General features: G+C 33.5%; 3 protein-coding genes across 5 annotated transcripts; all 3 read right to left on the reverse strand.

Moving 5' to 3' along the window:
- Window positions 1-832: 832 nt before the first annotated feature.
- LOC140965009 (uncharacterized) lies at window positions 833-3,044 on the reverse strand. 3 transcript variants are annotated; one of them, XM_073425036.1, is made up of 7 exons: window positions 2,866-3,044; window positions 2,503-2,715; window positions 2,306-2,398; window positions 2,116-2,214; window positions 1,902-2,034; window positions 1,740-1,763; window positions 833-1,059 (listed from the first exon to the last, which is right to left on the reverse strand). In XM_073425036.1, exons 3-7 carry the CDS (start codon window positions 2,354-2,356, stop codon window positions 1,043-1,045), a joined length of 324 nt encoding a protein of 107 aa, XP_073281137.1. In that variant the 5' UTR covers window positions 2,357-2,398; window positions 2,503-2,715; window positions 2,866-3,044; the 3' UTR covers window positions 833-1,042. The 3 variants fall into 3 exon arrangements, 1 of the variants encoding a protein (XP_073281137.1); XR_012172951.1 differs by lacking the exons at window positions 1,740-1,763; window positions 1,902-2,034 and having other exon boundaries at window positions 971-1,059; XR_012172950.1 differs by lacking the exon at window positions 833-1,059 and having other exon boundaries at window positions 1,333-1,928.
- Window positions 3,045-3,086: 42 nt separating this feature from the next.
- On the reverse strand, window positions 3,087-9,038 carry LOC140963908 (uncharacterized). Its single transcript, XM_073423393.1, has 6 exons — window positions 8,912-9,038; window positions 4,215-4,341; window positions 4,015-4,107; window positions 3,592-3,888; window positions 3,307-3,509; window positions 3,087-3,230 (listed from the first exon to the last, which is right to left on the reverse strand). Exons 2-6 carry the CDS (start codon window positions 4,339-4,341, stop codon window positions 3,087-3,089), a joined length of 864 nt encoding a protein of 287 aa, XP_073279494.1. The 5' UTR covers window positions 8,912-9,038.
- On the reverse strand, window positions 4,502-7,475 carry LOC140964166 (uncharacterized). Its single transcript, XM_073423718.1, has 2 exons — window positions 6,209-7,475; window positions 4,502-4,705 (listed from the first exon to the last, which is right to left on the reverse strand). The coding sequence occupies exons 1-2, from the start codon at window positions 7,349-7,351 to the stop codon at window positions 4,502-4,504; spliced, it is 1,347 nt and encodes a 448-aa protein (XP_073279819.1). The 5' UTR covers window positions 7,352-7,475.
- Window positions 9,039-10,865: the final 1,827 nt, after the last annotated feature.

The following is a 10,865-nucleotide window of genomic DNA, read 5'->3' on the forward strand; positions in this document are numbered from 1 at the left end:
CTTGGACTCTTCCATAGAGAATCTCTTCAAGATGGTATTGATATAAGTGACTTGGGTGAGCCCAACATCCTGTTTGATTTATCTTTATAGATTTGTATTCCCAATACATAGGATGCTTCACCCATGTCTTTCATGGAGAATTTACTTGATAACCATACTTTAGTTGATTGCGATAATCCTACATCATTCTCAAAGAGCAGGATATCATCAACATAAAGTGCTAGGAATGTCACTGCACTCCCACTAACTTTCTTGTACCACTACAAGAAAATTGATCTATAGTGACGGAAAATTTCGTCAGCAAATGTCAAAAACCCGTCATAAATTAATTTTAATGACGGGAAATATCCCGTCATATACCTTAATTACTGCCCTCCTAGGTAAAAATAATTAATGACGGTAATGAGATCCCGTCATTATTGTTATAACATATTTAGTGATGAGATTATACCGTCACTAAAATGAATATAAATGATGAAAAATTTCGTCATTATACTACAATTTTCCTCTCATTAAATAATATTTTAATGACAACACATCTCCTCACTATATCATTATTTATCCGTCATTATAAGTTATTTTATTGATGAAATTTAATATAATTATTAGATATTAGTCCCTCACTAAAAATCGATTTAACTATGAAATTGCCTCTCATTAAATAATTAATTACCCTCAATAAAAAAATATTTTTCATTGTGATGAAATTTATAATAATTATTTGATATGAATTTGTCATTATATTAAAGATAGCATTAGTAATAAAATATGAAATATGGAACAATTAATTTTTTTGAACAAAATATTTTATATAAACAACTGCATCCATATCTATTCATATATTCAAAATTTACAGAATTGCAATTTGTTCCAAAACACGAGTTCCATTTTGATGGATACTTGAAATATTTCCTAATATCTACTCCTTGGAGTACAAAAATATTTAAGGACCATAAATGGTGATCACTTATAGTTGCTTCACAATATCATATACTAATTTCCTAATCAATGATTGAATTCTTCTTTGAAGCACGACATCAGATTAAGGCATCCTGTCATCTGTAAAACATAAATAGAAAAAATGGATTAAAATAAAGATGTAATTCAATCATAAAGTAAGAGTGAAAACTTTGTTGATGTCGAGTTTGTAAACAAAACATCTTGAAAACAATGATATATTATGTCAAACACATGTAAAGTGAATTTTTAAATAATTAAAAAATAAAATATATATACATATCAACACAAAATCACAAATTCCACAAAAAAACCTCATATCAAAGGTATTAATCTCATACAAAAAGCGAGGTGATATAAGATCCAGTGGCTTAAATGATCCTTTGATTCCAACTCTTCACCACAACAATCCTCAACTAAAAACCCACATAAAAGACAAAGAGATATTCTCTCATAAGAAGTTGGATTCACTAAAATGGATCAAAATGACTACAAGAAAACAGGGAGATACACAAAGAGGCATTATATCATGGGGAGAAACTTAAAAATCCATAACCTTTGATCTTACAAGTCCACTTGTCCCTAACAATCTGCTTCATTATTAGCTCGCCTTGATTTTGGGTAATTTACTAGAAATGTATTCCAAGTTAAAGGGGCATTATATCATGGGGAGACGCCTAATACACACAACTAGCAAACTCCCAAAAAGGAATAAATGCAGAATAATGTATAAACCTGAACGTACAATATTTGTAGTAAAAATTCAAGGTAGCACAACACACCTTCACCAGACATTGTAGGTGCATCTGAAGTTGCTTGGTTTTCATTCTAGATTTTGGCTAATCTACTTTCAATTCCATCCATTCGCCTCTTAAGGTTATTATTTTTTTCTTCTTTCTCATGGAGCTTAGCCTCAAGATCTTTTATATAAGCAGCTTGTGAACAATTAAAATGTTTTCTTTTAATTCCACCTCCAAAACCAAAGACATGACTATGGCACTGTGGTCCAAAACACTTTTCAACAATCTCAATATGTGAGAGTGATGCATTAGATTGAATAGTCTTCACAATCTCATCCTACAAAAATCCATCATTCATGTCATTTAAATAAATGATAAACAACAAATCTAGGTTAAAAGATTAAGTAGTGATATTTACATATTTTTCTTGCGCTTCTGGCTCAACAAGCTTTCCATTTTTATGTCGAGTCTCATAGAAAATTTTTGCAATATGAGGTGGGTTATTATCCTTGCCTCCCTGAAAGAAACACACACACACACACACACACGTTAATTAAGCAAAAAAATCATAAAAAATAAACATAATAATTAATATAGATGTTTATGACCATTTCATATATCAGTTGTCTGTGCGGCATGCTTCCAGTTCGATGAGGCATTACTCCATTTACCCGATTATTAGAATTCTGGTTACTGGTTTTCTACATAAATCACAAACCAAAATTACAATCATCAGTTCCATGAGTGCAATTTAACTGCAAAATGAAGATATTTCTTATCACAATTTGAACTAGTATTATTATACCTGAAACTCATCAGTTAAGAACTTATTAGTTACAAGCCAGTCCCATTCTTTAGCATTAAACCCTTACGGCACATTTTTTAAAACTTCAGCTTTAGTATTGCAAGGTCTCACATGATCAACATTCAAGGATGGCCTCCATGCAGTCCACAAAGCACCCATATGCTCCAAAGTATGCTCACGATATAATTCTATACTAGGACTAAAAAAGCATTCCTGCAACATAATCATAATACAGCAGTAGAAAATGACATATTATCTCTATTTTGATGGGTTGATTTACCAAAAGTTAAAATATATTAGAATATGTTATTATCTCTATGCTAACAGTAAATTCACCTGAAATTAATAACGTAATTCACTTACCTTCACCGAATCCCACATGTGTTGCTTGTCTAATTCAGTCAACTCTTTCCATGTTTTCACTTGTATGGGGCAGATATGCTTGTCGCGCACAATTTTCCCCAAGTGTCTCGACCAATATCTGTGATTTTTTCCCACTGCACGATTGTTGTAGAATTCGATCTCCATATTCTCCACTTTTTATCAAGATTTTAATTTGAAATCAATAGAAAATGCATAATACGCTACATTTCAAATATAATATACTTACCATCAACATATTTTTCTGTAACAGCATAGCTCGATTCACCACTTTCACCATCTTTAGTCATAGGAGTAAATTTAGCAACAAGATAATGACCAACAGCCTCGATTGGTATTCGAAAATCCTAAATAAATCATGTAATTACAATAATAAATTACGGTTCATGGAACATTTAATATTATTTTAGCCAAAGAACTTGCCTTGTTGATCGTACATTCACTGATAGATTGCAAGCCAGTCTCGATATCAAAGTTCTTCGAAAGTGTTATGAACCATTGAACTGTACTAGCTTGTTCACTTCCATTTACCACATCCCCCCGTACTATGACTTTCTCATTTGTCTTATAATCACCCAATATTTTAGTATCTCTCACTTTCGGAACTCTTGGGATTGGGATATAATCTGTACAAATTTAAAGAAAATAAATCAATGATAAAGAGAAATAAGAAAAAACTCAAAATAAATAACTCTTTATTAATGCTACCAGATGTTTGATTGTCTTCAGGCAGTTTGAAGAGCAATTGTTGGGCAGTTTCATCCACATCAACATAAATGTCTATGTTCTCCACGTATTCATGTTCGTTCAACATAGCCAATAAATCTTTATCATTTCTCAAAGGCTTACCATCCCCATCCGTGACTTTGAAACCAATAGAATATATGTCAATGAACTTTTTACATATGTTCAAGATTTCTAAGAAAGAACTATCATCTGTAAAATCTTTTTCTTTCCATTCTTCTTCCCCAAAATGCACAATAAGAGTATGAGCTGAAATTCCACCTTTTGGAAGGAAAAAAAAACTTTTTACAATTATATCAATATATTTTCACTTAAAAATAGAGAGAGCGACCTAAAAAATTGCAAGATTTATAAATTACAATGTCTACATAAAGTTTATAGGTTTACCAATTCTTCGTTGATTGCCGATGTATTGAGCTTCTTGCTCTTCAACCTGTAGCCTTTGAATTCCCCCTATGCTCTTGTAGGCAGATGCACTTCCTAGAAAACAACAAATCAGATAATTGAAGTATGAAATAATTATATCAACCATTGAAATTCTATAAAAAAAAAAATAAATCTACGCTATCAGTTTAGAAAATAATTACCAGTAGAATCTCCAACGGGCCTCGTTTTATGTCCATATCCACGCTCCTTGGCCAACTTACCAGATGCTAAAAATTTTACAGGCTTTCGGATGTTGCCTACACTACTTTTTGCAAGCATTGATTTCATCTGTTAATATAAGCAATGTAACAGATTAGTACAAACAGTAAAAACATGAAAATGAACCAGAATGAATAAACAACTAACACATAAAAGAACATACATTTTACCAAAAGAGAATAACATAAAAAAAAACAAATAAGAAACATGATAAGTTGGAAATACTTCTTCAAATTGGAATTCGCTTTCTCTTTCTTTTGTTTGTTGGTAAGTCAGCTACTAGCGGCTCCAAATTTGTTCTTCTCCAAATGTTTTGACCATCTACATCAAAGGAAGTTTGGCCACCACAATCAAAATTGAAAGATTCAGTATGTTGATATGCTTCCCCGAAATCATCTGCATTACTGATCTCGTCCTCTATTGGTTGTGGCATCTCATATAGATCCCGAGGTTGTGTCTTAACAACAACATGCCAACCTTTATTGATGTTGTCTATGGCATAAAACACTTGTGAAGCTTGATTGGCCAGAATAAAGGGTTCGTTTGTTTTAAAAATACGCTGGAAATTAATGCTAGTGAATCCATATTCATCTACTTTGGCTCCTTTCTCATTATCATGTACATCGAACCATCTACATCGAAATAAAACCACTCGTTTTCTGTCAAGATACTGCAGTTCAAGAATCTCTGTCAACAATCCATAATAGTCAACATAATTCTTCTCACTACCTATATTACCGATTACACACACCCCAGAATTTTGTGTTCTACATCCTTTGTCACGAGCTTCAATCCGAAACCTATATCCATTGACAACATAACCACTGAAGCATGTAACATACATTGAAGGACCATGGCACAACGATAGCAGGTCATCATATTTAGTGTGTTGGTCTTGCATTTTCATTTTGTCAACCTGCAAATAAATTACAATGTAAATAACTCGAACAAATAATCTTGTTCAACACAAAATTATTTATAACAATAGAATCACTTACTTGTTGTTTAAACCTACCAATAAAATTTCTATTCTACTCGTCATTCGATAGTTGTGGTGTATTATTTTTCTCATTTTTTGGAGTACTCCCTGCATTACAACATTAATGAGAAATGCATATATATAAAAAGAAAAGAGAAATGGTTGTTTAGAGGTATTTGATCTTACTCGAGGAAAGGTTGCACTTCATAGCAATTCTTTAAAATATAGATATGAGCTTTCTCCCATGCATCATCATCGAGAATATGACTTATACCAGCTCCTAATGCTCGTCCACATTGCTAAAATATGGATATTTCAACTTTATATTTATGAAAACCACTGTCATAGTTTCGCTCAAGTCTACTGAATTTTGTCTCAATGTCTTTCAAGTATCTTGAGCAAAGAGCCATACACTTCTTTGCTATATAGCCCTCTGCTATTGAGCCTTCCGGACGAGCCATGTTTCGAATAAGTTGTTTTAACTCAAACAACATACGCTCAATAGGGTAAATCCATCGATATTGTAAAGGTCCACCAATTATAGCCTCCTTAGCCAAATGAACAGGCAAATGCACCATCACATCAAAAAAAGAAGGGAGAAAAACTTGTTCCAACTTGCAAAGAGTAATCGGAATTTGGGATTCAATCTTTTGGAACTCACATACCTTCAATGTTTTAGCACCCAAACTAGTCAAGAACAAAGACAACTCAATAAGTGGTTCACACATTGCTTTAGGAAAGAGGCCACGCATCCCAACAGGAAGTAGATGTTGTAAAAGGACCTGAAAATCATGACTTTTCAAACCTGAGATTTTATGTTCTTTCATGTTAACACTTTGAGAAATATTAGATGAAAACCCATCTGAAACTCTTAATTGCTTAAAAAAATAAGCAAAACAAGTGCTTCTCCTCTGTAGATAAAGTGTAGGATGCAATGGGCAACTCAAGTTTATCCACCTTACGAATTGGATGCAAATCTGGTCTAATTTCTAGAGCTTCCAAATCAAGACGAGCTTGGACATTGTCCTTAGTCTTCTCCTTCGTATTCATAATTGTCTTGACTATATTCTCACATATGTTCTTTTCAATGTGCATCACATCCAGATTGTGTCTTAACAAAAGAGAACTCCAATATGGAAGTTCAAAGAAAATACTTTTCTTATTCCAATTATCACCTCTGTTTTCATGTGATATTTTCACCTTTCTTTTAACATCTTTAGTTAAGATGATTCCTTCAAGGCCATTCACTTGAGCAAGCACATCAGCACTTGAAAGTGAAACTGGCGGTGGTCTTACCTCTTTAGTTCCATCAAACAAACTTTTATTTTTTCTCCATTTGTGGTTGCTATTAAGATAACGTCGATGACCCATATAACATTGCTTTTTAACATTAGCTAACCTCATAGAACAAGTGTCTTTGTTACAACAAGGACATGCCATCTTACCTTTGGTACTCCAACCTGACAGGTTCCCATATGCTGGAAAATCATTGATTGTCCACAATAAAGATGCATGCAATTTAAAATTTTGACGAGTTGAAGCATCAAATGTTTCAATGCCTAGTTCCCACAACTCCTTCAACTCTTCTATCAAAGGTTTAAGATAGACATCAATAGCATCTCCTGGACCTTCAGGACCTGGTATGAGACTTGAAAGAATAAAATTAGATTCTTTCATGCACATCCATGGAGGCAAATTGTATGGAATGAGTATTACTGGCCAAATGCTGTATGATTTTTTTGAATGAGTAAACGGTTGGAAACCATCACTAGCAAGACCAAGTCGTACATTTCGAGGTTCAATGGAAAAATCTTTATGCAGATCATCGAACGACTTCCATGCCATAGAATCAACTGGATGTCTCATCAGTCCATCATCTACTCTTTTTTCATGATGCCATCTCATAAAAGAAGCGGTCTTTTTAGACATGAATAACCTTTGAAGCCTTGGCTTTAAAGGAAAGTACCGCAAGGTCTTCACTGCTAATTTCTTACCATTTTTTCGAACTTTGGTTTCCTCGGTATGACTATTTTCTTTCCATCTAGAAGCACCACATATTTTGCACATGTTAGACTTTTCTTCTTCCTTCCAATACAACATACAATCATTTATACACACATCTATTTTTTGATAAGAGAGACCAAGATCTTTAATAAATTTTTTGGGATCATAATAGGATTCTGGCAAATTTGAACCGATTGGGAATATTTGTTTCAACAGTTGTGGCAACATATCAAATGATTCATTACTCCATCAACTAATACTCTTAATGTGTAGTAGCTTGACAAGCACAGATAATTTTGAGGTGTCACAACCTGGATAAGTTGGTTGTTCAGAGTCCTTTAACAATCTGTAAAATTTCTTTGCTTCATCATTCGGTTCCTCTCCATGCGTATTCTCACTTGATGAACCAATTTCCGATCCACTTCTATAAAAACCATCCATGTTAGGATACAAATCCCTTAAAATTTCATCACAATCATTCCTTCCGATTCTTCATCATCAGATGAAGACTCACCAAGCCTTTCACCATGGTGATACCAAGTTGTATAATTTGGCATTATTCTATTCACATTTAGTTGCATTTCAACCACTTCACGGGATCCATAATCAGTGTTATTACACTTGACACATGGACATCGAATACTATTCTCTTCACTTGTCTTCTTAAAAGCATAATTCAAAAATTTTTCAACTCCAACTTTGTATTTTTCATTGAATCGATCATTGAAAAAACTCATCGATCCATTCCTTACTAGGTACCATTTTCCTTTTACGAGTACGAATTCTTGCTCAAAAGAATCTGCAATAGATTTATAGGCAACACAACAAAAAGATATGTTTTGTGATGCTAAAAAATGATAGTTTCAGCTCACTATTATCATAATACATCTTCCAATTATGCTATCATATATCATTTGAACTAAAATAAATATTATCTAATCTAATTAAATGCACCGACGGCCACTGGAAGGATGGACCACTAAGCCCCATAAGAATAAATATTAGTTGAATCACTTCCACTCGAAGTAAACATCTTTAATTTCCAGTCTGTATGGGTGATAATAAAAACAAAGACAACTTGTTTGTGGGGGCAGAGCCTTAATCCTAAACAAATGCAACTTTTTTTTTTCAAGTAGAGAACCCAATATTAATTGAAAATGTTAAAAATACAAATTAGATACTAAATTAATTAAACTCCTGATTGTTCAATGTCCATACATTAAAAATAAAAATAAAAATTAGCGACTTTGGTTAAGAATCTCATTTTGACTCTTTTCTACGTTATTAAAGAATCTCATTGTGGCTCTCTCAAAATCAAGAATAATTTAATATTTTGAAATGTGTCATTGAATCCATTCTTTCTGAATAAATAGAGATCGATATTGAGTATCTTAAAAATTATCACTCTAAATTGTTTAAGCAAGTCTAATCGGTGGGGCTTCGAGTAAAGAGGAAAAAAGGAAACCTAACACCTAATCTTGCTGCTCCCAAAGCAAAAAATCTGGATTCACGGTATTTTCAACTCAAATGTGTTAATCTAATTTGGCATCTTTATCTAAAATTAGCTAAACGTGATATAATAGTGATTTTCTTTGACCATCAAAACAAGATAAACGAAGAAATAAGGTAAATATAAGATTGAGAATGAGCGCAAACCACTCTTGGAGAAACGCGATGGCGGAGTTCAAATCGAGGTTTGATTGGAAAACAGAGACGCAAATGAGAGATAAGCTATGGATAATCCGCCTGGTACAACAGAGACGAGATGAAAATAGAAGTTGGAGGGTTTACAGAGCTTGAAGGTGAGAAATATAATTGTATGTGGGGGTAAAAGATATTTTATTTTTTTAATAATGAAAAATAAAAATGCATTTGTTGGGGTATTTGGTGGGAAAATATGGCGCCTAAAATCTGTAGGCAATTATGAGGAAGAAATTTTTTTTATTCATATAATGACGGGATTAGTTATCTATAGCTGCGAAATTAAGAATTCGTCACTAATAATTTAATTCTTTAAAAATGTTTTTTTTACCCTCATAAAAACTTCACAAATTATGTTTTTAGTGACCCATTTTTCATACCCTCATTAAATTTTTGTCATTATAAATCAATTTTCTTGTAGTGTACATGCATGGTTTCTCAGGATTCTTAGCAAAACCAAATTCCTTGATAGTGCTATTAAATCTGAGGTTCCAACTCCTTGGCGCCTGCTTGAGACCATATATAGATCTCTGAAGTTTGCATACCTAATGCTCAATTCCTACTGATAAGTATCCGTCAGGTTGAGACACATAAATTTCTTCTTTGATGTCTCCATTGAGGAATACAGTCTTTACATCCATTTGTCATATCTCATAGTCATACCATGCTGCTATGGCTAATAGTATTCTAATGGACTTAAACATAGCGACTGATGAAAAAATTTCCTCATAGTCAATTCCTTGCCTTTGAGTATAACCTTTTGCCACCAGCCTTGCTTTGAAGGTCACTACCTTCCCATCCGCCCCAAGCTTTCTTTTTTAAATCCATTTGCATCCTATGGGAATGATTCTCTCAGGTGGATCCACTAATGTCCAGACTTAGTTTGAATACACAGAGTCCATCTCAGACTGCATGGATTCAAGCCATTTGAATGAATCAGTATCAAATACTGCTTCTTTAAAGTTCATTGGATCACATCCAACACAAGACTCAACATGGTCTTGTTCATGAAGAAGCGTATATCTTGCAGGTGGTCTAATAACCCTATCAGACCTTCTAGGAGCTTGTACTTCAACTACTGGTTGTTGGGAAATGGGTTCAACTTCTATAGTTGAGGGAGTATCTTGAATTTCTTCAAGTTCTATCATCTTGCCTTTTCTATCTAATAAAAATTCTTTTTCCAAAAAGGTGGCATTTCTTGAAACAAATACTTTTTCTTCATTGGGATGATATAAATAATATCCAACATAATTCTTTGGATATCCTACAAAGTAGCACAAAGTGGATCTACTATCCAATTTGTCTCCCACTGTCTGCTTCACGTAAGCAGGACATACTCATATTCTCATGTAAGAATATTTGGGAGTTTTTCTCATCTATATCTCATATGATGTTTTTTCCACTGCTTTAGTGTGGACATTATTCAACAACATTGCCGCAGTTTCAAGCGCAAAGCCCCAAAACGATGTAGGCAATTCAACGAATCCCATCATAGATCGAACCATGTCCATAAAGGTTCGATTTCGACGTTCAAAAACACCATTCAATTGTGGTGTTGCTGGTGGAGTCCACTGTGAGAGAATCTCATTCTCTTTTAGATAACCCAAACATTCAGCACTCAAGTATTCTCCATCTCGATCAGATCGAAGTGCTTTAATACTTCTTTCTAGCTAATTTTCTACTTTAGATATGAATTCTTTAACTTTTCAAATGCTTCAGATTTGTGTTTCATCAAATAAACATACCCATATCTCGAATGGTAATCAGTAAAGGTAATGAAGTAGGAATGCCCAAATTTTGTGCTAACACTTAACGGGCCACAAACGTGCGTGTGGATCAAATCCAATAGACCATGTGCACGTTTTACGTTTCCATTGAATGGAGTCTTAGTCATTTTTCTTTTTAGACA

This window comes from Primulina huaijiensis, chromosome 18, assembly GCF_012295235.1.
Source record: "Primulina huaijiensis isolate GDHJ02 chromosome 18, ASM1229523v2, whole genome shotgun sequence".
NCBI lineage: Eukaryota > Viridiplantae > Streptophyta > Magnoliopsida > Lamiales > Gesneriaceae > Primulina > Primulina huaijiensis.

Bases quoted from the DNA above. Each gene is read 5' to 3' on its own strand.
- LOC140963908 (XM_073423393.1), bottom strand. From the start codon at position 4,341: ATGAAATCAATGCTTGCAAAAAGTAGTGTAGGCAACATCCGAAAGCCT. The intron at 4,108-4,214 runs GTAATTATTTTC...GTTGTTTTCTAG, and splicing joins GCCCGTTGGAGATTCTACTG to GAAGTGCATCTGCCTACAAG. The intron at 3,510-3,591 runs GTAGCATTAATA...AAATTTGTACAG, and splicing joins TGAAGACAATCAAACATCTG to ATTATATCCCAATCCCAAGA.
- LOC140965009 (XM_073425036.1), bottom strand. From the start codon at position 2,356: ATGCCTCATCGAACTGGAAGCATGCCGCACAGACAACTGATATATGAA. The intron at 2,215-2,305 runs GTCATAAACATC...TGTTTCTTTCAG, and splicing joins GACAACTGATATATGAAATG to GGAGGCAAGGATAATAACCC. The intron at 2,035-2,115 runs GTAAATATCACT...GGATTTTTGTAG, and splicing joins CAGAAGCGCAAGAAAAATAT to GATGAGATTGTGAAGACTAT.
- LOC140964166 (XM_073423718.1), bottom strand. From the start codon at position 7,351: ATGTTGTATTGGAAGGAAGAAGAAAAGTCTAACATGTGCAAAATATGT. The intron at 4,706-6,208 runs GTGGATAAACTT...GATCTATATGAG, and splicing joins ATTTGCATCCAATTCGTAAG to ATGCCACAACCAATAGAGGA.